The 27,309-nt window shown below is 34.2% G+C and overlaps 2 protein-coding genes and 8 non-coding genes across 10 annotated transcripts; 4 read left to right on the plus strand and 6 right to left on the minus strand.

The window, feature by feature from the left end:
• Positions 1–13,980: 13,980 nt before the first annotated feature.
• On the minus strand, positions 13,981–15,719 carry LOC101891383 (probable trafficking protein particle complex subunit 13 homolog). The gene is made up of 5 exons (XM_005174733.4): positions 15,560–15,719; positions 15,110–15,494; positions 14,733–15,045; positions 14,550–14,678; positions 13,981–14,489 (listed from the first exon to the last, which is right to left on the minus strand). The coding sequence occupies exons 1-5, from the start codon at positions 15,600–15,602 to the stop codon at positions 14,049–14,051; spliced, it is 1,311 nt and encodes a 436-aa protein (XP_005174790.1). The 5' UTR covers positions 15,603–15,719; the 3' UTR covers positions 13,981–14,048.
• Positions 15,720–16,423: 704 nt separating this feature from the next.
• Positions 16,424–17,051, plus strand: LOC101891561 (small integral membrane protein 12-A). The gene is made up of 2 exons (XM_005174734.4): positions 16,424–16,636; positions 16,803–17,051. Exons 1-2 carry the CDS (start codon positions 16,507–16,509, stop codon positions 16,937–16,939), a joined length of 267 nt encoding a protein of 88 aa, XP_005174791.1. The 5' UTR covers positions 16,424–16,506; the 3' UTR covers positions 16,940–17,051.
• A 63-nt stretch (positions 17,052–17,114) lies between these two features.
• TRNAR-CCU (transfer RNA arginine (anticodon CCU)) lies at positions 17,115–17,187 on the plus strand. Its single transcript has one exon. It is a non-coding gene; the product is annotated as a tRNA-Arg (tRNA).
• Positions 17,188–17,320: 133 nt separating this feature from the next.
• TRNAR-UCU (transfer RNA arginine (anticodon UCU)) lies at positions 17,321–17,393 on the minus strand. Its single transcript has one exon. It is a non-coding gene; the product is annotated as a tRNA-Arg (tRNA).
• A 1,652-nt stretch (positions 17,394–19,045) lies between these two features.
• Positions 19,046–19,118, minus strand: TRNAR-UCU (transfer RNA arginine (anticodon UCU)). Its single transcript has one exon. It is a non-coding gene; the product is annotated as a tRNA-Arg (tRNA).
• A 652-nt stretch (positions 19,119–19,770) lies between these two features.
• On the minus strand, positions 19,771–19,843 carry TRNAR-UCU (transfer RNA arginine (anticodon UCU)). The gene has a single exon. It is a non-coding gene; the product is annotated as a tRNA-Arg (tRNA).
• A 1,101-nt stretch (positions 19,844–20,944) lies between these two features.
• TRNAR-UCU (transfer RNA arginine (anticodon UCU)) lies at positions 20,945–21,017 on the minus strand. Its single transcript has one exon. It is a non-coding gene; the product is annotated as a tRNA-Arg (tRNA).
• A 2,155-nt stretch (positions 21,018–23,172) lies between these two features.
• On the plus strand, positions 23,173–23,245 carry TRNAR-UCU (transfer RNA arginine (anticodon UCU)). The gene has a single exon. It is a non-coding gene; the product is annotated as a tRNA-Arg (tRNA).
• Positions 23,246–23,614: 369 nt separating this feature from the next.
• TRNAR-UCU (transfer RNA arginine (anticodon UCU)) lies at positions 23,615–23,687 on the minus strand. Its single transcript has one exon. It is a non-coding gene; the product is annotated as a tRNA-Arg (tRNA).
• A 568-nt stretch (positions 23,688–24,255) lies between these two features.
• Positions 24,256–24,328, plus strand: TRNAM-CAU (transfer RNA methionine (anticodon CAU)). Its single transcript has one exon. It is a non-coding gene; the product is annotated as a tRNA-Met (tRNA).
• The last annotated feature ends 2,981 nt before the right edge of the window (positions 24,329–27,309 follow it).

Consider the following 27,309-nt stretch of genomic DNA (forward strand, 5'->3'; position numbering starts at 1 on the left):
TCCAACTTTTCGGGGCATTTCCCCCAGGCAGGAGAAAAGCAGATTTCCCTGGGCTTATGGATATTAGTTGGCAAATTGTGGCACAATCAAGGTGGATTGTCAACATTGTTGAGTGGTAAATGAATTTCCTTCCAAGCAGCCACTCTTTCTTTCTTCTTAACAACGCTTTTCTTAGCTTAAGCTAGGATATAAGGAGGTTTTCTTTTTTGATTTTTGCTAAAATTTGCAGGCCATATAGTGCGTTGGCTGTGCGTGCCAATTGGCGATATCGTTAATTGTCGTTACGACATTTTACATGTAGATACAACATAAAGATTGCCGTGAGCGGGCTACAAAGTGGGCAATAACTGTTTTGCTTTGTTGTACTCACATCGTTACAATCGGCTGTCGCCTCCATCGAACGGACTGTGGATCAATGTTGGCTGCCCGTCCCTGTGACCACGTTGGTGCAGTCGCCTGTCCATTTGTGGGCCTGATGCCTGTGAAATCTATTTGTAGCTTCCGCCCTCCACTTTGCCGGTAACAGTAGCATTTCGCCGAGGATTGTTACACGCTACCTGCAATGTTTAGTTTTTTATTGTTTCTGTTAGTTTTGCTGGTCGTCGTTGTTGTTGCTGTTAAACTAAAACCACAATTGCTTACTGGGGGGCCTTTACAAGATCATATTGCACAGCTCATTTATACCCCCACTGACAACAACAGCAGCGCAACAACAACGATAACAAATATCAAGCAAACAATGCCATAGAAGCAGCAACAAACAAAAAAATCCGATTGACTCCAAACAGCAGCAGCAGCAGCAACATTGGCAACCGCTGCAACATTAAGGATTGTCGATTGATATTGTCGATAGAGTCTTATAGTTTGTGTTTCAATTTGATTTCTGTCCCGACCCAGGCACGATCATTCGACCAGAAGTTGAAAATCAAAAACTTGCGCGGCATGCTCCCGCGATCAATGCGACGATCTCCCCTTCCCAAACATTGTCCATTTCGATATTTCGCATTTTGCCATTGCAACCGACATCGGCTCCCCGCTGTGGCGTGTTACAAATTGCTACCATTTATGTAGAGAATGTTTATTTTGTTGGTCGTTTTCTGTTTTTTTGTTGTTGTTGTTGTTGTTTTCAATTCCAGCCAAAGAGTTTTCATTCCACGACTGTTGTTCCTTCCTCATCTGTTTCGCTGGATGGTTGATGTTTTGCTCTAAATTCCCATCTTCACAAGACTTCGTTTTTATTGTACTCCGAAAACATTTTTATCTATGTCCTGTAGATGTACAAATCTGATTATTATTAAAGAGTAGGAGCTTCGTATTAACTTTTAAATATAAATCATTAGAAATTGCTTTAAATTATTATAGAAATGTTGATGCATCTGTTTGCCTTGTTTTTGATTTTATAACGTCCAATTAATCGAATTTTGGAAAATAAACTAAGAAAAATGCCTGGATGAAGTCCAAAAATTCAAAGTAAAGCCCTTCTCCAACTGATACATGTTCCATAACTTTCCGAAGAAAAATTACTTAGTAAATCCTAACAGGAAGTCCTAAATTTCAAAGATGAAAAATTTTACTAAACAGTACCCTTACTGTCGAAATTGTTCTCTCGACTCGCTCTCATTTACAGCACATTTAAAACATCGTGAACATTTTTCCAATTAATCATTTGGGCTATACCTGTAGAGTCATGTGGGCTATACCTGAATAGAATCTGATAGAAACTATCTCCGTTGATAGAAAACAAACCTTGGTCAATAGGAAGATCAAGGTTTCGACCTCTAATCTGGGCGTGTTACCACTTACTGTCATAGATTCAATAATGCAACACGCAGATAGCCCAGTTCTAGAAAACATTGGTTATAGGGAGCGAGTTACTGCAAGTGTAGACGATGAAACAAGCCTTACAAAACCTTTTTAAGAGAGTGGGTCGTATTAGCCTCAACCATGTGCTTTGACAACAAGAAGAGCATAAATCTGTGACAAGATACCATAGACATCACGGTGATGAGCTGAGTTTCGACCTCCAATCAGGTTACGTTGTCTATAACTTCCAGCGTAGTGCTGACCTCATGGACAGAGAACGACGCGACAAAATTCAAATCACATTTGAAAATATCGGGTCCTTTCGACCTCAAATCAGGTTACGTTGTCTCTAACTGCCACAGAAACGCTGGATATAGAATGTTGCGACAAAATCCAAAATTAAGAGTGCGCATTTGAAGATATCGGGTCCTTTCGACCTACATTCAGGTTACGTTGTCTCTAACTGACAGTGCCCCGCTGTCCTCATGGACAGGGAACGATGGAAAAACTCCAGAATTAAGAGTGCAAGTAGCATTTGAAGAGTCCGGGTCCTTTATGCGCAATCACGTCCTTGAAACTCAACAAGAAGTTAGCTCCAGCTGGCATCTATGGCAACCTATTCCTCGCCGATCACAGCAATGACTCAGCTGCTATAGTAGGAAGTAATGAACAGGGGAAAAGTTTGAGGAAATTAATCCTAATTTGAAATGTTGCTTATGTGATGGTCGGCCAAACTATCGGGCAGTATCACGTCTAGAATCCAATTCTATGATGAATGGCATCAAAACTGGGCCCAAATAAGTCGACAAAAACTGAACTGTGCAAATCCCTAAGTCAGAGGTACGGAGAACCCGGAATGTAATACAATTACAAAAGTATCTAAATTCCGAACTCTTAATATCTTCCACCATTTGAAAAGAACTTGAAAAACTTAAAAAAGTTTCGTCGAAAAATACGTTTTAAATGCAAACCGTTATATGGTGGGTATACGAAGGCGAGGACCTGCATACGCAATTTTCTGTCATAGGTTGTAGTATCCATTAGGACCTTCAAATACGAAAATTAAAACTATTCCGTTAAATTATGTCGTAAATATCATCAAAATACCGAAAAAAAGAGAGGTCCCGTTATTTGTCGGGTATATGAAAACATGGACCTGCATAAATAATTTTCTCTCATAGGTTGAAGTGTCCATTAAAATCTTCTAATACGAAATTGCAAACAATTCTGGGGTATAATGTCGCTAGAATAATCATAATACCGAATATTGGGAGGTAAGAAAACGTGAACCGACATGACCATTGACGAACTTAACCTGCCTACTGGCAAAATACACATTGATATTGTAGCCTTCTATCTCAATTAGTTCGAAAGATGGCGTGATTACAACAAACAGACATACATCGCTAAATCGATTTAGAATTTTACGCTGATCTAGAATATATATACTTTGTTGGGTCTGATATAAGTACACCGAGGAGTTACAAACGGAAGTTAATATACCCTTAATGGTATGGTGAAAAATATATAACAAACAAAACTTCAATTTGATCTTCAGTTTGCATTTCTGAAATAAATAAAATGTAAATAATTAAATTTTTAATTAGGACTAAATTTGATGCTATTTGTATCTCAAAAAGAAAAATCCAGAGGTATCGGGTCTCTGCGTCCTAACCCAAGCCAGCGACACATATATCTCGTCTGTGGACCTGAGACTTAATGATTATTTTAATTAGTTGAAAGTTTTACAGAAGTTTCTTGTTATTGCATATAGAGGCATACTTTTAGGCGTACTATTTTTTAAAGCAATCCACAGTTTTTCCCCGAAAAAAATTCTGAAATAGGGTAAGTGTACCAGTAGTCGACACTTTTAGGATTTTCGCGTTTTTAATCGCTCACCATTCTGAGTAGAACTTTTCAATTATTACAAAGTTCATTTATTCAGATTCGAAAATTTGTATAGTTTTTGCAATAATAAATAAAGTTTTAATAACTTTTTATTCAATTTCATAAATTTGTAGTTTTATTAAAACAGTGCTTTTTTGCCAGTAGTCGGCACCACTTGCTAATTGTCGGTATGGCATGTTCCAACAGTCGGCATACCAATTTTTTGTAAGAATAATTAATAATACTAATAAATTAATTCATTAAAATTTAATATTTTTGTTTAGTTAAACTGTTTCGACGTCTTTATTGTACTTTTCTTAAGAATATGGATTGTTGAGGACCTTCACAGACAAAAATTTAATTTTTATCAGAATAAATCATCTTTTCTTAGCGAAATTGTACACAAAGATGGTTGACAATACATTTGAAGTCAACAAAATACATTTAGTTATAATAGTTTCATTTATTTGGGCTTAAAAATAAAAAGTGCCGACTACTGGGACATGCCGAACTTAGGCGAACTTACCCTATATTACTTTTTAAAAATATTTGTTTGAATATTGAATCCAATGTTATTACATTTACGTTATCATAGAATTGATGACTCCAGTGAATTATCCCAATATCAAAAGTGCTTCATTGAAGATCTGAGGACTTGTAATTTAAGATTTTTTTTCCTCCAATTGACAAAGCACTTAATCATCGAAATTATCTTATTAATATATAACAATTTGAAATCGTCCTACTTTAATTCCGTTACAATATTTTCACGTTGCATTGACAATTAACATTGATGGCTGCTTAAAAAAAAACACACACATGCACATACACAACCGCTAGCAAAGCTAATGACGTAAAATCGGTCAAATGCCATAGATTGTCCAACCGTAGTTAGTCGTAATTATTTTCATTTTTAAAATATTCAACACTCAAGCATATTCATCCATCTTCCACAGTGGAATGCATGTATTTCAGATAATTGCAATTGGTTGCAACAAAACATACATTCGTTTTGGACTTTCAAAACGAGCGAAGTAGATGTTTCTTTACAGTGCCGGGTCGAAGTTTAATAAAATGCCAATGGAAATTTGAAGTCCCTGAGAGTCGGATAACCAAAATTACAAATGGACAAAACAAAACTATGTGGTTGAAATAATCTCCAAATATGACCATTTCAGGGCCTTTTGACAAACATGGGCTCATCTCTGAGTTTATCCAGGTGGTAAATGCTATAATTTTTTTTTAATTTCAATTTAAGCAGGGCCGAACTTTTTATACCCTCCACCATTTGAGGGAACTTGAAATTTTTCAAAAAAAAAAAAAATCCGTAGAAAAATGCCTCTCAAATGAAACCCCTTATATGGGAGATATACGACGACGTGGTCCTTCTGTGACGACGAAAATCACAAGGGTTCATTTTCGACTACACTCATTGAAGTTTCCTTTGTTTAAAGGAATTTTTTTTTAATATAAAGTATTAAGCAGAAGAACACGCTTTGTTCCGTGGGTTATATCTAACGCGGTAAGTGTAAAAATCATAAATTTATTCTTTCCCAATTTATTCCTGACACATCCTTGGTGAGTTCTTTATACTTATATATACTTATTAAGGTCTCTTCTAACGGTATTTTAGATCCTTGTAGTGCATGAGTACTTATTAAGGGGTCTTGCAACTTCATCCTAGATCCATGTAGTGCTTGAGTACTTATTAAGGTCTCTTGCAACCGTATCCTAGATCCTTGTAGTCTGATTGAGTACTTATTAAGGTCTCTTGCAACTGTATCCTAGATCCCTGTCGTCGCAACCGTACCCTATACCCTGTAGTGCTTGAGTATTTATTAAGGACGTATCATAGATCCCTGTAGTTTGCTTGAATGCTCATTAAGTTCTCTCGCAACCGTAGCCTTTGAATGTTCTAGTCGTCTGCGTGAGTACTTATTAAGGTCTTTCGCAACAGTATCCTTTGAATATCCTTGTGTCTCTTTTTACTCACAGTCCAACAGTAAGTAGATTTGAAAGACCTTCCCCGTATCCTTGGGAACCGGTAGTGTACTTAGCCAGGTCTCATTCCAACAACCACAAACCCTTCCCAATCCCGACGCTACGAGTACTTATCCAGGTCTCGTATCAACGAACCCCAGTGATCCTATCCAGAAGACTGTGGACGACGGACCTTAGTGGAATAATTTAGTCTTCTTAGAAACTAAGAAATTGAACTTTTTTCCAATGTACAATCGAATCTCACAATCAGTGAATGATCTTTCTCTTTCTCCCTCATATATTCAACAAATAAATTACTATACGAACCGGTGGACCTTGAATAGCTACTCCAGTCCAAGGGGAGAAATCCTGTCGTTTCACATCATAAGTAATTTGTCATACGTTTAGTACCGATTCCTAACTTCAAATATGAAATTTGAAACAATTCCAGTAAATAATGTCGCCAAGATCATCAATGTACCAAATATCGGAAGGTGTCGTTATATGGGGGCTACACGAAGACATAGACCTGCATACGAGATTTTTAGTTATATGCTGTGGTACCTATTACGAACTTTAAATACGAAATTTAAAACAATTCCGGTACAAAATATAGCTAAAATCATCAAAATACCGAATATCGGGAGGTTCCGTTATATCAGTGCTACATGAAGACGTGGACCGGCTCAGACAATTTTCTGTCATAAGCTGTAATATCCGTTACGAACTTCAATTAACAATTTTGAAACAATTCAGGTGAATAATGTCGCTAAAATCATCAAAATACCGAATATCGGGAGGAACCGTTATATGGGGGCTATACCAAAACGTGTACCTGCACAGACAATTTTCAGTTATAGTCTGTAGTATACATTTCGAACTTCAAATACCAAATTTGAAACAATTCCGGTATAAAATATAGCTAAAATCATTAAAATATCGAATATTATGAGGTACCGTTATATGGGGGTTACACGAAGACGTAGACTTGCATACGAGAATTTTTTTTATAGGCTGTAGTACCAATTACGAACTTTAAATACGAAACTTAAAATCATCAAAATACCGAATACCGGAAGGTACCGTTATATGAGGGCTACACGAAGGCATGGACCTGCTCAGATAATTTTCTGTCATAAGCTGTAATATCCGTTACGAACTTCAAATACGAAATTTGAAACCACTCCGGTAAATAATGTCGCTGGAATCATCAAAATATCGAATATCGGGAGGTACCGTTATATGAGGGCTACACGAAGGCATGGGCCTGCTCAGACAATTTTCTGTCATTAGCTGTAATATCCGTTACGAACTTCAAATACGAAATTTGAAACAAATACACATGTGTGCAAAATTTTAGCCTTCTATCTCAAGTCGTTCCAAAGATAGCGTGATTACAATAGACAGTCTGACAGACACAGAGACGGACGGTCATCACTAAATAGACTTAAAATGTTATGCTGATCAAGAATATATGTACTTTGTTGAGTCTGGCATGAGTATTTCGAGGAGTAAGAGATGGAATGACAGAGTTAATATACATTCCAAAGAATGGTGGAGCATATAAAAAGGAATAAGAACAGGATTTCTCAGGATTTCATCTAAATTTCATACTATGCATTCCATAAATGCATCTCCATAACTTGCCAATAGCACACTGTCCCCATTTGACGAGAACTTCATAGAGCTTACATTAATTGAAATAAAACTATTTTACACTGTCACACATGCAATTAGCTCCTCTCGAATATCCTATACCTCTTTCAATACCCCCTCTTCCGAAGCTGTTGCTAAATTGCCCGCGCAACTATGATGGCTGCCATAGCTAAATGAAGCGCCTCCCATTAGCGAGAGAGATTGAACAAAAGACAGAATAAACCTACCATTGAATGGTCGGGCCAACGTCAATACAGCGCCAGCATCTCAAATATAACAGCGGCAGTAAAAAAACTAAGATTTGCACTTGAAAATCGAACAACAAGCTTGCACACGATCCGTTTTTTTTTTTCTCATTTTGTGTTCAGCCAGTCAGTTTGCAAAAGTTTAATTGCATGCTCAAGCAACACTTAACACATAAATGTTTCAGAAGTCGTAAATTACAGAATTGCGAAAATACAAGCAAACAAATAATGTGAAAAAATACAACAACAACATCAATACGCTGCACTGCTAAATGAAATCAGCCTCTCAACAGCCAACTAACGTCCGGAGCAAACACTTCAATTTTTAGCCATTAGGAATCACAACCAGCCAACAATAAAATATCCAACTTAAATGCATCAATATGCAACTGTTAGAACAACAACTACACAAACTTAAAACGTAAAACGCACAAAAAAGAAAAAAACGTTAAAATAAGAGGTCGTCTAATTTCAGTGGCCATCACATAGCTTTGATGATTAAGTTAATACTTCTTAATGCTGCTGTTGCCTGTCATGGCTTTAATATCTCCTTTTTGGTTTACAGCTGAGAAAGAACCCCATCAAAAAAAAGGGAAGTGGAGTAACGATTAAAGAAAGACCACAAAGCAATGCATGTTGGAATGGCATTGAACTGAGGGGGCCTTAAAACTTTTTGCCTGGTTACTGTACCAAAGAAAGGTACAAAAAAAAAAACCTTAAAAATACTTAGAAGACTGGTATTTTTACTACCTTTTTTTAGAGCTATTCTAAGTTCCTGAAAAGGTTGTATGGTGTAACTACTGAAATTTAGTTAAAAACAAAGAAAATAATTTAATTAAAACAAATAACAAAATAAAAAATTTGAGTAATAAGTCAGAATTTCAGTCAGGGGTATTGATTAATAATTAAATTTTGAATTTCATATTGCAAGGAACAAGATAATTTAGCAAAAAAAAAATGCTTTCTTTTTTTCATCAGGCCCTTTAACTGTACAAACTACCTCTATTGCTTTAGCATACCCTCTAATATCGCCCAGCCATGGCTAAATGGCAGAAATCATTTCCATTGGATGGGAAAAATTGTTGGACGTGAACTTCAGACATGGCTAGCTGTTCTCTGTGCCTGTGTGTGTGTGTATTTGTAAGTGAAATTGTTTGATGTCGACCGCTTTTGGTGGAGCTCTTACACCAATTAAAGCAGCGGTTGTGGATTGTCTGTCCAACTGTCTGTCTGCATGCCTTATGCCTCAGATATCACAATACGAGAACATAACAGCAGCAGCTACAGAAAATACACATAAAGAGTATTTTCAAAGGCATTTAGACACGCAGATTTCGACGTCACTTGACGTTGGAACGCGTCGTCGTTAATTGCAGTCAAACTGTCGTCAAATGGAGCACAGTTTGGCATTCAATCAAGACGTTAATGCACTCATTTTCCGTCTGTATGCGATGTGATGCGATATAAGGTGGGCACATTAAAAAATAACTTGACATCCAACTACGGTACAGGATGTGATGTGAACCACATTTAGACCTGACTTGTAAACCACATTTAGACATTTGGGATTTAGTTGACGATTGTATTTTGTTCGCCTTCTTTCCTTGGACACACAATTAACAAAAATATGTGGTAGATTTTTTTGTGTTATGTTACGGTTTTTTCCTATTTCATCGTAAAATTTATGATTGGATTAGATTTGTAATTTAGGAATAAGCGAAAAACATAAGTTAGACAATTTTTAGCAGAGGTTAATTACATAAATTCTAAAAAGACTTAAAATGACTCCTATGGTTTTCCGTTTCTTCACAAAGAAGCAAATACTGAAAAAATTAGATAAAAATTCCAAATTTATTAATTGAGTGGACTGATTGCTTCTCATTTTGGTTTTATCGGATAAATATGTTTTGCTCAAACATATGAATTTTTCGCAATTTTCTTATAAATTTTAGACTCTTCATTTTTTTAAATATTGATTTGATTTTCGCGAAAAAATAGAAAATTCATCGGCAGCTAAGGCTACATATATTAAACCTTAAACCTTTTTGCATAATTTAAAAGTACTTTATGATACCCTACACCACTTTGCATATTTAGTACAACTTCACATAACAAATAAACGTTTTTATTGGGAATTTATGAAAATTAAATAATACCAACTAATACCAAAGGAACTAATATATGACAGGAATAACCTCCTCTGAATCGATTTCGACTAAATTTACCGGGGCATTTGTGCCTTTTCAATTCGGGCTTGTATTACCATTTCGGTGCACAATTAACTTCAAATCGGATAAAGATATAATGGGAGCTATATCTAAATCTGAACCGATCTCGATAAAAATTGGCAAAGGTACTTCTAAGCTGTATTTGATTTATTTCCCCGAATATCGGGGAATAATAAGGCTGTGAAGAACAAATATGACAAATCGAATGAACAATATATATGGGAGCTATAGCTATATTTGACATACATGTTTCTGGACTCAATTTGGTCGTAAGTGCCAAATTCCATCCCATTTGGGCTAATATTACATGTTTGATGCAAAATAAAAGGCAAATCGGACGAAGATATATGGGAGCTATATTCGAATCTGAACAGATCTCGATAACATTTAGCAAAGGTATTTCTGAGATGTATTTGATATATTTCGTTGTTACAGAGTGCATATTACGGCTGCAGAGGACAAAAATAACAAATCGGATGAACAGTACATATATAAGAGCTATAGCTAATTCTGATCCGATGTCGATCAAATTTGGCATTCATATTTCCAAAACTAATTTGGTAGTATGTGCAAAATTCAATATTATTTGGGCGAATACAAAGATATTGCATGGGAGCTATATCTAAATGTTCACCGATTACCTCTAATTTCAATAGAGTTCGGTCTTGGGTCAAACATATGACTTGCACAAAATTTCATCTGGATCGGGCAATAACTGCGACCTGTACTTTGTTTACAAAAATACGTGGACAGTCGGACGGACGGACATAAATCTACTCAGAATGTGATTCTATGCATCAAAAGGAACTATGGGTCTATCTCGTTTGCTTTTGCCTGTTACAAACAAAGGCACAAAGACATACCTTGTGATGTAGGGTATAAAAATCCAACCAATTATGTGAATAAGAAATTTACGCTAGTTATGATTATAGAGGCATATTCATCCTTATATGAATATTTCGAAGTGCTACAGATGGAATGACACCGTCCATTAGGCACATTTCTAGAAGATGTTCGTTGCCAAAAATTCTGGTCTATCATCGGTACAAGTGATATTAGTCGGTATTTTTTTTAAACACTTCCACTCCCTCATTTTTCAGGAGAGTGACTGGTTAAAGAACAAAAACAATTTTGTATCGTAATGAATTAACTTGGGCTATTTCGTTGATGTTCCGATTAACAACTATGTCAAAACACCAATTAACTATTGACATTATATCAAAAAATTTTCTTCGAGAACTCTGTGACTTTAGATGGTGGCTGAATGAGGAACATTACAAGAATCTGCTGGGCGATGATCTCGCATATCGAAAGTAGCTTCCGACGTTTTTTTTTTTTTTTTTTTTTTTTTGATAATTTAGTCTTGAGAGGTGAGAATGAATAGAAAAGAGGTCTTCAATCTTATTGAAAATGGAGCATTGACTTTTAGATAAATATTAGATAAAAGTTCTTAATTTTTCACTAAACATACCTATATTTTGTTGCCATTTTATGTCTAAAATCTCTCGTGGCATCGCAAACGCACTAGATATAGTGCCAACTTTTTACATATATTTGCCCACTATCTTGCCCGTCATGGTCAAGAATATTCAGCACTATGGATCCGATATATCCAATCTTTCGGTTTAAATTTTCGTCTATTTCCATGACAGTCTTCATCAAAATATGATCATAATTCTTTCCTATAGCGCATTTTCTTATTAGACTTACGTCCCGGAAGTTAGACCAAAAAAATCATTTATGATAAAATTGTCAAATACTAACCAAAATATATGTGAAGTATGTTATGCATATTGGTCCTTCGGCCATTCAGAATGATGTATATTTTACCTACAAATCATAAAAGGAACATAGAAACTATTTCTAATGCAATATAGGAACAAGTTCAACGACTTACCTTGAAACATGTCCTTTTCTCATTCTAATGAAAACTACACAAAATCGGTGTAGCAAAAACGCCTCTACCAGCTCCAAGTACCTATCCTATCTCCTATCAATATCCACAACTTTTATCAGGGTAAACCAACACAACTTTTTCTATTATAAACACTCGCGACCGACGACTGCACCGACGTGGTTAATGTTCGCAAAGTTTTCAAGCGCACTTTAAACGAGGTCCACATTTTATTGATCTTCAATTATTTCGTTTATTACTCGTATGGAAAACATTCAGACGACGCCATTGAAACGAATTTTAGCTTTTTTTCCCACGAATTTATTAATTATAAAGCATTATTTCTAATTTTAAGAAAATAGCACAACACAACGCATCATATGACGACCGCCCTTTCACACAGAAAAACATAAACACAAAATGTACCGTTACAATTGAATTGTCAAGTTTATCAGGACAGAGTTGTAATTTTTTAACCAACCAAAACTAAAGTTGCCAGAAACTTGAAAACGACTTTGGGAATTTTAATTTATTGCATCAATTATATTCAAATGCCTGTCTATGTTGGCTTTTCTCCTTTTATTGGAAATGATTTTATTATGTTCTTGGGTGCAGCAGCAGCAGCAAAAATAATTGCTTTTCGCTGTTATGAATTTTGTTTGCTCTAATTTTTACGGTTATTGTCTGCCAGTCTGCAAAATGCGTGCCAAAGTATCCAAGTGCAATGCGGCTACAATGCAAAACAGGTCTATTTGGGATTCGTAAACTAAATAAATAGCTAAAGTTTATCGATGCCGACATATCTCCGTGGGAGGGGCATATATGTCAGGGGTGTATTTAATAAATGGATATTTTGTTGTTGCAAAATGGTCAGGCTTAATACCTTTATTATTGTTTTTATATAAACAATGTTTATTAGTGGAGAACGATGATAATGTTTGGTTGCTCTAGGTATTCCCTGTCTTACCTCCTGGTAAACATTACTATCGTTCTCCACTAAAAAACAAAAGTTGTTTTATAAAAACAACAATAAAGGGATTAAGCCTGAACATTTTGCAACAACAAAATACTGTGGTATTCCGAACAAATAAGCCAACAAAAAACTAAATTGATATTGTTTCTAAAATAACTGAAGAAAATTACATCAACGAAAACAAAGTCTATGATTATTAATGATAATATAATATTTTTAATATTTTAAGCGATTTTTCAGGGCAGAAAAAATGCATTGGTGTGATATGAAGAAATTGAAATGAAAGGAGCAAAAGCTGAGAGGGAACGACTATATGATACCCCACACCACTCTGCATTGTTAGCTCATATTCCTTTGACAAATGCATGGTTTGTATTGGGGACTGATGAAAAGCAGTTTGTGCCAGCTTTGATAGATACGGGATAAGTTTTATCGGCTCAGTGAGAGCTAAATTTGTCCTTAAATAAAAGAAATTAAGAATGCACAAATTAAAAATGTGTCGAAAAACCAAACAATTGGACTTGCATTTTTCATAATAAAAATGTTTCAAAATTTGCATTGCAGAAAGGAGAAGAAGAAGAGTTGCAAGTGTTTGCAAGAAGAAATTTGACCAGCAAGAATTTACAAACTTTCAGTGAATGAACTGTCAAAATTGTTATCTCAAATCGCTCTCTTTCGTAAATCTTTTGTGTAACAGACGACTTCCAGTAAAAATTGTTACAGATTTTAGGGTAACCAGAAACACCTATTATTTGGCCTACGGATTCTTTCAATGAAAATTTATATGACCGTGGGTGGTACTACCGAGCAGATTGTGCTAATCTGCGCTCTAAGCTTGATTCTACCATCGCAGCGACTGGGTTAATCCGAACATACATCTTAATCTGACAATGGCATCTCTAGTTTGTATGTAATCGTACCAAATATAATTTTTTTCAGTTGGAATATATAGATGGCAGATATGTGAACCAATCATCACTAATGTCGATATGGTTCGTCCTTACACCAAAAAAAAGGAACTGTCTACATGTTATTACATTTGTCCAAGAATTTCGATGGTAACATAGGCATACGGATGAACAATCGTAAAACAGCGTAGGAATTGATTTCAGAAAGATCATTTAACTAATGTAAGTCTTCCTCGCCTCCTTCGTATATCCTAATTTGGTGCCTAATCGATACATGAATATTAAGATCTCAACGTTTCCACGACAGCACATATTGACACATGATTTCAAGTTCATTTAAATATTTTAATTTATAATTTAATTGTTCGTTTCTAAAGTAATAGAAAACAAAAACTATTGTTTATTAAAATAAATATTGATATATTTAACATTACAAATTATCATAATATAAAATCTGGAATCTAAAGCAACAACCTACACCACTTGCAATTGCATAGATTGATTTTCAATCTTTGGGGCATTATCATAACGTACAAATTTATTAATTTGGAATGATTCATCTTCGTGGTAATCGGTGTCAACAACAAAAACATCCACCACCTTTTCAATGGTATACTGCTCTTGCAATAGGGTATTGGTGAAAATCAATGGCGTTACTTTCACCAAACCCAATTTGGAGGGACATATTGTCATTGGGAATTCACGATATTGACCGGGATCAATAACACCCAAACTGAATTCTGCTGACCCGGTATAAGGACAATTGTAATCTAAAGGTGTAGGAAGTTTTACCATCAAATCCATGGGTCTTTCAGCGGTATTTGTGACACGACAAGTGAATGTAAATGGTTCACCAATCTTAACAATATTCATGGCATCAATGACCTCCAGTCGTACATCCTTATACTCAAAGGGCTGAAATGAAAAAAGGGCTTATTATAAAAACATACAAATATATAGAATTTTTTAACATACTAATCTCTGCAATTGACTAGTTTGCAAACGTCCTTTTTCACCTAAATTCGAACGCCACACAATGTCTAGTTTTCCTACGGTATTCGCGGCCCGCAAAGCCTTTATGTCCTTGGCAATTTCAGGTTTTGGCTGTAAAGAGTTAGCATTAAAAATTAAGGCTTCCACATATATGTTATTTCATACCTTTATACAATACAAGAATTGGCAACTATTATTTGGCTGTAGCATATTCTTGGAAGTAAATACAGATTCACCATTGGGCAGAGTATTCAAGGAAGTCACAGTATACTGATCCGAACTATCAAGTTCAACTTTTTCCAAACAAAACGGACCAGTTGTTATGTTTTGTATTTGTGCCTCCAAATAGATTTCATCCATTTCAGCATTATAGAATTTAGTCTTTACATCCAGAGGCTTGAGAACTTGAAATTTAAAGAATTTACGGAAATACTGAGGCAAGCCAGCTGGAGTTGTATAGTTAACTTCGCAAACCAATCTACAAAGAAACCAACATAGTGTTAACAAAGTGAAAACATACAAAATCTGGAGAGTTTTCTTACATGTGGGTTCCAATTTCTTTAACTTCGTAGCGTATTGTATCGTCTAGTGTTTCATCGGGCCCCAATGTTGCCGGTTTGGTCTTATTTTCATGCATAGGCAAATTTATGCGAGTATTGTTCGACTGCAGGTCAGCTTTGACGGTTACACCCTCAACTGGATGTGAGGTACAATTGTGTACACAAATGTAACTGGAAAATGTTTCGCCCAAATAGATGTTGCCGAATGATTGTGGCAGTAGCATAAATTGACCAGCAGCCAAGGTCTCGGCGCCGGCAATGGATGCCTCGGACTCCAAGACTTGTTTAAGACTAAACTGCGGCAAATCTCGAGGCTCACATGAAATCACTTGTGGTGCGACCAAAGTGGGACGTGTCAGACGCATCACTAAAGGAGAAAAATATGATACTTTATAGAAGTCATTACAAAATAGGATGCTATTCTTGAATTACCTTTTAATGCCAGCAAATGTTCTCCTTGTTCTAGAGGATTCATTGTTGATTTATTCTTGCTTTCCTGGATTTATCCAAATATATTTAGAATTAAAAACAAGATTCCAACAAGAAACTTTTTCCTTTTCGACCTATGGTAACACCAAAATTAAAAACGTTCCTAAGGAAGACAAAACATAACGCCGATAAAAAATGAACAGAAAACAAAATGGTCGAGTTTATGAATGAAGAGACAAAAACAAAGAGTTGATGGGAATCGCAATCAGCTGGAATATTCATTAAAATGGAACAGCGAAACTAGTGTTGAAAAAATTGGTAGGACAATTTAAGAGGAATAAATGGCTTGCAATACTGCATAAAACTTCAGACATAATTATATTTTTGGTTATTGTATCAAGATTTTATCATAATAAAACTTGTATTCAACTACAATTAGGCACATATAAGTCAAATTTATACCAATCCAACTATTTAAAACGATTATATTGGTCAGTCAAAACAGAATTAATATCAAATAGAAAGAGCCCTTGAGGAAAATGGGTTCTAACAAATCTGATTGTTATTCCCTGAAGAACATTATTTTTGATTGTAAACGTCTACTTCAACAAACACAAAATTTGTGGGCAACATGTATGTGTTTGCAAAGATTATTTTCCAAAATATTCTTTAAAGATACAGTTTTTATTCACAACATACATGCGATATTTCAGAAAACATTTAACTTTAACAGGATTTTCTTAATTTCCATCATTGCCACTGTGCATAGATTAGATAAATTAATTATTATCCCATGTGGCAACATAATCGATATCATCTGTTCTATGTAAATTATAAACACAAATATCGGTCTTGAAATCCCTAACCATATTGGTCACTTGATCGATTGTTACAACCCTAAAGTCCTTTGATTGTTTTGTTTCTTTCGTAAAAAAATTAAATAATTAATAATGTGGCCTGTTATTATGGCTTTGCTTCGCAGAAATGCGGTCTACATAACGTTACCCTTTGCCGGTGTTGTGGGTTTCATTGGTTACAACCTGGAAAGTCTACTCTCGGATAAATATACACCATACAGCAGTAAGTGGGGGTGGTGGAGCGTGTGTTGAAAGTCGCAAAGATATTGTGTAAATAGTCCACAATATTTATATAAAAGCCTTTTCCATGTTTCAAACTATCAATTTTATATTTATTAGAAGATCACATACACATATTATTGACGAGTACTCTCCTATTTTCATTACAGAATCTATCCAAGAAATACGTGCCGAACGCCTGGCAGAGGATATAGCAGATGCCAATGCAGCTCAAGTAGACAAATTACGTCTAAAGGAAAATGTGCTAGAAAGAAACCTATCGCCGTCGCTGCAAAAGAAAATCTAATCAAATTGTGATATAAAATACACCATTTTCCAAGTAGTCTGAGATAGAAACATGTGTCGATTGTTCTTGTTATTAAGTAATTAAATAGAAGCGTTTTTAAAGCCCGACCAAATGGTTTTTTACTTTTGTTTAATCTCGCAAGTTCATGTGGTGGTTTAGACAAGCAGGAATCACCGCCCCAGTGGCCTAATGGATAAGGCATCGGCCTCCTAAGCCGGGGATTGTGGGTTCGAGTCCCATCTGGGGTAAAGAAGTAAATTTTTTTCATTAACTTTTTTCTTTTTTTTTCAAAAAGTTAATTTGTTTAATTTTTTGATAATTAAATGTAATCAAAATGCTAGAAAGAAAATATTGTAAAAACAGGCTTTGTAAAGCCTGTGTCATCCCTTGCGGGGATCGAACCCGCGACCTTTGGATTAGAAGTCCAACGCGCTATCCTCTGCGCCAAAGGGACAGTTGTTGGGTGTTTCACCAATGCTACATTTGATACCCGAGCTTTGATTACCGTCAAAACAGGGTGACTCATAACGTGCGAAATATGATTTCATCACAGGGTTGTTGCATTGTTTGGTTACCAATTACCATTCAAATGTTCTAAATAGCCACTAGAATTTTTGTAGAAAAAAATCAAATGTGTTTTAATCTTTCTGTGTGAATTATCATAACAATTTTTCAGTATTTATTTCTCTCATTTATATTTAAAGTATAAAGTATGTCTTCATTCACACGTAAATAGTTCGTCGGAAGGATAAATGAGCACAGGAGTAGAAGTCATAATATTGGGTACAAGTCAAGATAGAAGAATACAGAATACAAAATTTTTAAATTATTTAAAAAATAAGTAGATTTGTATATGTTTTTTTATACGACGCTAATCGCAGGTTGTTATGATATACATTTTTAAACAATTTTTACAAATTTGAATAATTTTTCATTAAAAATTTTTACTTTCGCAATTGGTTTGACAGTTCATTGATACAGCAGCTGTGGCGATGCGAGTATATTTATATTCGGTAAACCTCTTTTGTTTCCTTATACAGCGTTTATATACACCTCTTTTAAGCGATTATTGGTTATGAATACCTAGTCCCATAAAATTAATGAATGTTTTAATTGTCAACATTATTGTGATTGGACAATTGCATGGTAAAAGAATACAGATAGTCGCATCGACACAGATGCTGGAACAATGAACTCTCAAACTAATTTTGGAATTGAAAATTATTTAAATTTATAAAATCTTTTGAAAAATGAATATCATGATAACCTCCGATTGGCTCCGCATAAAAAACGTGTAAAAATATACTTATTTTTACATTTTCTTTTTTTAATTTTCACATACAATATTCGCAAGCGCCGATGCATCTACCTGTATTCTTCTACCATGGTCAATTGTCATGGTTTACTCGAATAAAAACTTTTATTTATGTAAACGTAATTAATTGTCATTGTTTGACTAAAAATGTTTGAACTACTGGCTTTTACTTAAAGAAATTTAAAACTTCAATCAGAAATTATTTGCAGACAAAATTTTTCTATGTGTACTTTGCTCTAAGTTTCATCAATCAAAAAAAAAAAAAAAAAAAAAAAAAAAAAACAGAAGGTAAAGTCATTTTATATAAAACTATCCACCTCTGCATTTTCTGAAAGTTAACTAGTCAAATTTCACTGAATAAAAAAGGTTCCCATCTCTGATTTCTGTGTATACAATGGGTTTATACATTTGAATAAATTTTGACAATGAGATGTTGTCAAATAAATCATTAAAAAAAAAATGTAAACATATGGTTGCATAACTTTACCTTCTCAATTCTACCATGGTATTATTTATAAAATTTAGTAAAAATATATATACTTCTCTGTATTTTCAAAGTCTTTTACATAAGATCTAAGTATTAGGTATGTTGTGGAAATGGGTTAAGTGGAATCAGATAAACAAAGTTCTTAATGTGCCCGATTATTAAGGTCGCATAACCTTTGGAGATTTATTGGGTTGGCAATGGATTTATTTATATATTTTCTTTGTAATTTTCACCACTTATTCTTATTGTCTTATAATTTTTAAAATCCATTGCATATTGATTAGTAAAAAACACAATTTTGTGTCATCCCTTGCGGGGATCGAACCCGCGACCTTTGGATTAGAAGTCCAACGCGCTATCCTCTGCGCCAAAGGGACAGTCATTGGTATTGTGAAATATTAAACAGCGACTCGGAATATTCATAACAAATATTATTTTAAAATATATTTGAAATTTTTGATGTAATATGAGATTTTATTCTATGACCGAATTTACATTAGGCAAGTAGGAGGTGAAAATATGTAAGAGGAATTCAGGCAATTTGTTTTTATTTCTACCGAATTCTAATAACAATTACTAAAAAGGAAGTGGTGAAAATGGGAAATGTCTTAAATTTCTAAATAAAAGTAAGAAGAAAGATTAAAACGAAACGTTAAAAATTTCTGCAAATAAACGCATCTTGTCTAAAGCAGGACCATATGTTAAAGTATATATTCTCTCTAATTGAAAAATGTTGAGTTTGGAAAGCAAGGGATACTCATTCTGGCTATTTAATGGAATGGTTCCAAAAATATAAAAATTGACGTTTGCTTAAAATATAGAAAATTTGGTTCCCGAAGTTTGTGTAGTTGTATAAGGTTTCGATGGCTTAAGAGGATATTTTTAGGTTAATAACGCTTTATTATTAACAAACAAATAGGTACTCAATTTAAACAAAACGACTCAAAATTGTTTGTATATTTTTCAAATTAATTTCAAATAATTTGTAATTTATACCGCTTAGATCGAATGTAGTATAAATTAAGCTTACATCCCTTGCGGGGATCGAACCCGCGACCTTTGGATTAGAAGTCCAACGCGCTATCCTCTGCGCCAAAGGGACGGTCGTTTCCATTGTGATAAATCAAACAGCGACTCAGAACCTTTAAAAAAATTAATGGATAAGAATTTATCGAAGGTACAATCAAAATGGTAGCTTAATGTCGAAGCGCATATGAAAAATGCAACTCTGTAGTAAAGTCGTATTGCGTCAAATTGTCTCCTTAAGCATGAAGTTATGTTAGTTTTGCTTATTTCTCAAATCAATTTGAAACAAAATCGATATTTTCATTCGAAGTTAAGCAGCGTTTTTATTTTTAAATTATTTTGATCTAAAACAAAACACAGACATACAAAATTCTACCTTTTTTTATTGTATCACAATAAACATGGTTTTATTCATTGTTCCCAAAGTACTTTATTGTCGTTAGGTAAGCATAATCATGTTGACACAATGTTACTCCGTTCCATGGTAGAATTAAGAAGGTCATGTCATGCAATCATATGTTTACATTTTTTTTCAAAATTATTCATTTGACAACATCTCATTGTCAAGATATATATTTATAAATCCATCGTATGCCTGGAAATTAGAGATGGGAACCTGTTTTTTATTCTTTTAAATTAGATTATTTAGTGAAATTTGAAATGACTTTAAATCCTTAAATTTACCGTGCTCCGTTCTTGTATTATTATACTATGATTTTTGACAGTTTTGCAATAAAACCATCATTCCATGTTTCCTTTTCCCGATGAGTACCGGTTCGAGATGTAAAATCTAAGAAATTTAATGCTCTCTCTTACTCTCAAAAATGGTTAAAAGATGATAGATAGAAAATAGTTAAAGAGACTTCAAAATGTACGCCATATTTAAATTTAATTAATGATTTATGCCTACAAAATATTATTTGCGGTCATAACCCACGCACCCTATCAATGTGGCTGAGATGTGCACAAAGTTTTGTCTGCCACTGTATGTATTGTGATGGTTTCTACTAAGGATTTTATATCTCCGCATATTTTGAGATCAATGACCTTAATTACTATATTTACAAATAAGTAAGCAAAACGACCCTCAACAAATTGATATATATTTTCATATAATTTTCTTCTATTATTTATACGGTAAATTGATTTTTTTACACTGATGTATAAATTTAGCATACATCCCTTGCGGGGATCGAACCCGCGACCTTTGGATTAGAAGTCCAACGCGCTATCCTCTGCGCCAAAGGGACAGTTGAAGATATGACTAGCCAAAATTCGAACATGGAATCTACTACTACTATTAGAAATCGCCTAAGTAATCCAAGGACAATACTATCCTTAATGAATCCTAACATATAATGGAATATAAAACTACAAAATATGAAATTGAGCAAATTTTGTGGAAATTAAAAAATTCTGAACCTTTATACTTATTACAGTAACTTCCCTGAACACATTCACAGTCAATGTACAATAAATTTGCGATAAACATGGAAGGTAAATAAATTGGCGACAAACATACAATTTAAAGAGTTCATATGTATAGACCAGGTACATTTGCTCTGTTCGAGAACTGCAAGAAAATACAAATTTTTGCTACGATAACCGATTTTTTCTTTATGATATCGATTTTTTATTAAATTAGTAGATTCTTGCAAGTTCTGGGGCCAAGCAATTATTATTGCTATTCTAAAGCACGTCTAACTTCAGATTTATGTTTGGAAGTTGAATTGATTCTTTTTTATAGGATGACAGAATTATATAAAGTTATCTCATCTCATTCACCAATTTTTCATAATATTCCATTGAACAATATTAATAATTAAAAAGTAAAATAATAGTATCAGTCGGTTTTGCCGACAGACTTATAGCCCCAGCCTTGAGTTATGATTATTCAAACTGTTGACCCTTTATGAGGGAGGTTCCGGAGCAGTTGGTCAATTCGTATCTGTTCCTAAGACTGATAAAAATATTACAACGTGCTAGATTTGGACTATATCGACCACTTCCTATACTTAATATGAGATATGTGCAAATTTTTGGAAAATGTGTAACAGATATAGGGGACCAAAGTATTCAATTTTCATACAAGTATTCAATTCTAATACAGATAAAAATATTGGTATGTGCAAAATTTTAAGGAAGTCGAATATTTATATGCAATTTTATGCGAAATCATAAATTTTGAAATATTACATATTTGTCTCCGATTTCTGGTTTAACAATATATTTAGATATAGATAGTTATGACAGATATAAGTATTGGAAATTGTGACCCTTTGTGGTTGAGGTACCAGAAGGGGTTGGCAGATCTTTTGTAGCAAAAATGTTTTTATGTGGGAAAGGATGGAGGCGATGGATGGATGGATTTGGATGCTTATTTCGCTTTCTTTGAGCGTTTTGTTTTTCAATCCTATATGGGGGAGGTTTCACAAGAAATGGCCCGATCTGTACCATCTTTATAACAGATCTTGTGTCGATGGAAATATTGAGATGTATCAAGTCTGAATGGAATCGGATGTTAATTTCGCGTTTTATGAGCTTCATGGATATTAAAAATGTTGACCTTTTGTAGGGGAGGTACCGGAAAGAATGGACCGATATATCCCATTTTCACAACAGACCTTAATTTGAATAGAACCTGAACTTTATTTTGGATTTTATGATTGTTCTGGTTATTGAAAACTTCGACCCTTTGTGGGTTAGGTACATGAAGAAACGGTCCGATCTCTATCATATTTATAACAGATCTTATACTTATGGAAATATTAAGATGTGCTTAGTCAAAATGGAATCGGATGTTAATTTCGTGTTTTATGAGCTTCAAGGTTATTCAAAATTTTGACCGTTTGTGGAGTGGACCAATAGTGTCCATTTTCGCACTGATGCAAATATTAGGATTTGCAAAGTTGTAGCAAAAACGGATTATCTTTCCCCTTTCTGTCTTTGTGGGGGGAGGTACCAGAAGGAGTGGACCGATATTGTCCATCTCCGAACTCGATCTAAGTGCGCATCAGCCAGCCAGACGGATGGACATCGCTAGATCGACTCCATATGTCCTAAAACAGATTTGGTCCAAAGAGATCTAGTGTCTAAAGCCGTTATTTCGATGAGGCACGTTTTGACCGTATCAAATGGGTGCAATAATTTAAACTATTGAATATTGATCGAATTTGAATATTAAATAAAATCTGAAAATTCAAACGACAAAAATTCGATTTTCAAATAATGTGCTTTAAAATACCCCCAAAAATTTACCGCTTCGGGCAATAACTATGTTTAATATAATGCTTAACATTATATTTTAGAATATTCTTAAGCTTGACCTGATTCTATTTATAATTGACCTAAAATCCGATGCCTCTGACTTTTCGAGTGTGGTGAGGGGCAAGGGTTAAATCATCTGTCCCTTTGGCGCAGAGGATAGCGCGTTGGACTTCTAATCCAAAGGTCGCGGGTTCGATCCCCGCAAGGGATGTCAAACTTGTATTTTGAATATATAATAGATCTAGAATGCCTTAAGAAGCCGAACCGAATTAATCTGCTTCCAGGTAGGGTAAACGGCGTAAAAAACAGTGTCAAATTTTGAATCAGATTACTCAGATTATGTATAATCGATATGTACGTTAAAGATGAAAGAAGTTAAAATATCCAAGTGTGTTTGGATAAAAACTCCTCAAACCCCTAAATGTTATATATCCTAGACCACAGGCAATTTAGTCTTACTTAAATGTTTTTTTTATGAAATTTTTAATTCCTCTTATATACCAAAACAATTGGGCATTTATTCGTATAAATTTTAAAGCAGAAGTAATCTTGTATTTGAATAAAAAGATATTTTGAAAGCCATCCCTTGCGGGGATCGAACCCGCGACCTTTGGATTAGAAGTCCAACGCGCTATCCTCTGCGCCAAAGGGACATGTTGCGAGACGCTGCCACAGAACATCGTACAAAATTCAGATAAGAACATTTTTTTAAATTTTAATAAAAAATATTGAAAAAATGAAAATAATTAAAATGTTTACATGGCTATTAGCAGTTAATACATACACAAAGTTAATAAACACAGACAGAAAATAATTTAAGTCAGTTTAATGGTATACAATTCAAAATTTATTTCTACATTGTTTTATTTTTTAAAGAACTTTATCAATACTCTCCTACTTTTGTTCTGAAATCTATTACCCATAATTATTCATAACCCCTACACAATTAACGTATTCCAATAACACCATTAATGGAATATAGATACTGCTAAAATAAATACCTTTTCCATTTGTATTGATATTCTTCGCATTCAAGAACGCGTGTGGCTTTATTTGAAAACCATATTATGATGCTAAACCTACTTGAATGTTTATACAATTTTATTTACATAATAATTTGTATACATTTATGTGATTGTTGTTATTGGAAACAGAATTATTCTAGATGTTCTTATTATTTTTAAGTGATTCATATGGAACCAAGAAGGATGGCCACACATAGCCTCGGTGGCGCAGTAGGCAGCGCGTAAGTCTCATAATCTTAAGGTCGTGAGTTCGAGCCTCACCCGGGGCATATGTTTTTTGTTTAAAAAAAGCAAATTGATGAGAACATTTATTTTCTTCTAGAACATGCGGACAACGTAATTTTGGGCTTTTGGATTTGGCCAGCAGTAAATATTTTATTGACGGAAACACTCAGATAATTAACATTCGAAAGAATAGGAATTTGTTCTTTTCTCTTTTTTCCAACATTCTAAAAGTCTCAGCAAATCTATGACTTTATGTGGAATAAGTCCTCATATTTTTTCTACTTTTCAGCATCTTTCGGTAATTCTCATGACTTGATTTTGATAAAAAAAAAAACAAGTTAAATAGTATCAGTCGGTTTTGCCGATAGATGTATACCGACAACCTTGAGTTATGATCATTCAAACTGTTAACCCTTTATGGGGGAGAGGTTCCGAAGTAGTTGACCAATATTGACTAATTCGTGTCTGAACTAAGACTGATATAAATATTACAACGTGCCAGATTTGGACTATATCGTCTAATGAGATATGAGAGAAATTTTACGAGAAAATTTTGGAAAATGTGGAAATATGCCTGAGGTACCAGATATAGCGAACCGAAATATTCCACTACATCTAATACAGATAAAATTATTGGTATGCGCAAAATTTAAAGGAAATCGAACATTTATATCCAATTCTATACGAAATCATAAATTCCGATAAATTACATATTAATATCAGATTTCTTGATAAGAGAAATAGTTAGATACAGCAAGTTGTATGGAATCGCCGACTTGTTTCGCAAGTTATGACAGATATAAGTATTTTTGGCCAGAACGGATTGGCAAATATCTATCATCTTCAGTACTGATTTTGCGTTAAAAAAATGTTTGGATGTGTGAAATTTGAAGAGAGTTTGTTTATGTGCCTTTGTGGGGGAAGTACTAGAAGTAGTGCGCCGGTATATCCCATTTTCACAGCAGATCTTGTGTTAGTACAAATAATGGTATGTGTGAAATTTGAAGTATTTCGAATTTTATGATCGTTTTGGACAATATCGGTCCACTCCTTTTGCTACCTTCCCCACAAAAGGTCGAAATGTTCAAAAAATATATGTTCTGCACAGAAAGAGAAAGAATAATCCGAGTTTGCTCCAACTTTGCAAATCCTAATGTTTGCGTCAGTGCTAGGTCAGGGGCGAAGATGGACAATATCACTCCACTCCATCAAGTACTTCCCCAGAAAGGGTCAATATTTTAAATAGTTTTAACTCTTATAAAATGTGATGTAAGAGTTCGTCTTAAAATTACACACATCACAATTCCTTTATTACCCCACGGACTGCTTTGAAGACGGAATATATCGGTCCACTCCTACTGGTACCTGAGCCACAAAGGGTCAACATTTTGAATACCCATGAAGCTCATAAAACGCGAAATGAACATCCGATTCCATTCAGACTTGGGATATATCGATCCATTCCTTCCGGTACCTCCCCCACAAAGGGTCAAAGTTTTGAATAACCAAAAAGTTCATAGAATACGAAATAAACATCCGGTACTCTTCATATTTCACACATCGCGAGATATGCTGTAAAGATTGGATATATCGGTCCATCCTTCTGGTACGTCCCCCACAAAGGGCAAATGTTCAAAGCACAAATTTTGAATATCCATGGAGCTCATAAAACGCGAAATTAACATCCGAATCCATTCAGACTTGGTTCATCTCAATATTTCCATCAATACTAGATCTGTTATAAATATGGTACAGATCGGACCATTCCTTCTGGTACCTATTCCACAAAGGTTAAAAGTTTTGAATAACCAAAACGTTCATAAAATCCGAAATAAGCATCAGGTTCTCTTCATATTTCACACATCCCATTATTACTACTAACACAAGATATGATGTGAAAATGGGATATATTGGTCCATCTTTCTTGTACCTCCCTTACAAGGGGCCCAAATTTTGAATATCCTTGAAGCTCATAAAACTTGAAATTAACAACCGAATCATTCAAACTTGGCACATCTCTTAATATTTTCATCAACACAAGATCTGTTATAAAGATAGTAAAGATCGGAGCATTTCTTCTGGCACCTCAACCACATAAGGTCCAAGATTTTGAAAAACAAAACACTCAAAGAAAATGAGATACCAATATTTTTATCTGTATTAAATAAAGTATGAAAATGGAATACTTCGGTCGACAATATCTGGTATCCCACTCACATTTTAACATTTTCAAAAAATTATCACATAGGGTAAGTGTGCCTAAGTTCGGCATGTCCCAGTAGTCGGCACTTTTTATTTTTAAGCCCAAATAAATGAAACTATTATAACTAATTTTTTTTGTTTACTTCATATATATTGTCTGCTATCTTTGTGTACAATTTCGCTAAGAAAAGATGATTTATTCTAATAAAAATTAATTTTTTTCTTAAGAAAATTAAATCCATATTCTTAAGAAAAGTACAATAAAGACATCGATTCAGTTTAATAAACAAAAATATTATATTTTAATGAATTAATTTATTATTATTTTTAATTATTCTTACAAAAAAATTGGTATGCCGACTGTTGGAACACACCATACTCACAATTAGCAAGTGGTGCCGACTACTGGCAAAAAAGCATTGTTTTAATAACACTACAAATTTACGAAATTTAATAAAAAGTTATTAAAACTTTATTTATTATTGCAAAAACTATACAAATTTTCGAATATGAATAAATTAACTATATAATAATTTAAAAGTTCCACTCAGAATGGTGAGCTATTAAAAACGCGAAAATCCTAAATGTGCCGACTACTGGTACACTTATCCTATCTCATATAAATTTAAGGAAGCAGTCGATAAAGTCCAAACCTGGCACGTCGCAACATTTATCTTATTTTTATTTAGGTCCGAAAATATTTGCCAATAGACAATATTGGTCCTCCATAGAGGGTCAAAAATTTGAATAATCATAACAGAAGTTCAAATATACTTAAATTATTGAATACTGGCGGAGAATGCACATGTCGGAAAACCGACTG

The sequence above is a fragment of the Musca domestica genome, unplaced genomic scaffold, assembly GCF_030504385.1.
Source record: "Musca domestica strain aabys unplaced genomic scaffold, Musca_domestica.polishedcontigs.V.1.1 8, whole genome shotgun sequence".
In the NCBI taxonomy this organism is placed as follows: Eukaryota; Metazoa; Arthropoda; class Insecta; order Diptera; family Muscidae; genus Musca; species Musca domestica.

Excerpts from the sequence above, each read along its gene's own strand:
- LOC101891383 (XM_005174733.4), bottom strand. The coding sequence starts at position 15,602 with ATGAATCCTCTAGAACAAGGAGAACATTTGCTGGCATTAAAAG. Across the intron at positions 15,495-15,559 it reads ACATTTGCTGGCATTAAAAG|TGATGCGTCTGACACGTCCC; the intron begins GTAATTCAAGAA and ends TTTCTCCTTTAG. Across the intron at positions 14,490-14,549 it reads CTAGTCAATTGCAGAGATTA|CCCTTTGAGTATAAGGATGT; the intron begins GTATGTTAAAAA and ends TTTTCATTTCAG.
- LOC101891561 (XM_005174734.4), top strand. The coding sequence starts at position 16,507 with ATGTGGCCTGTTATTATGGCTTTGCTTCGCAGAAATGCGGTCTACATA. Across the intron at positions 16,637-16,802 it reads TAAATATACACCATACAGCA|AATCTATCCAAGAAATACGT; the intron begins GTAAGTGGGGGT and ends TTTTCATTACAG.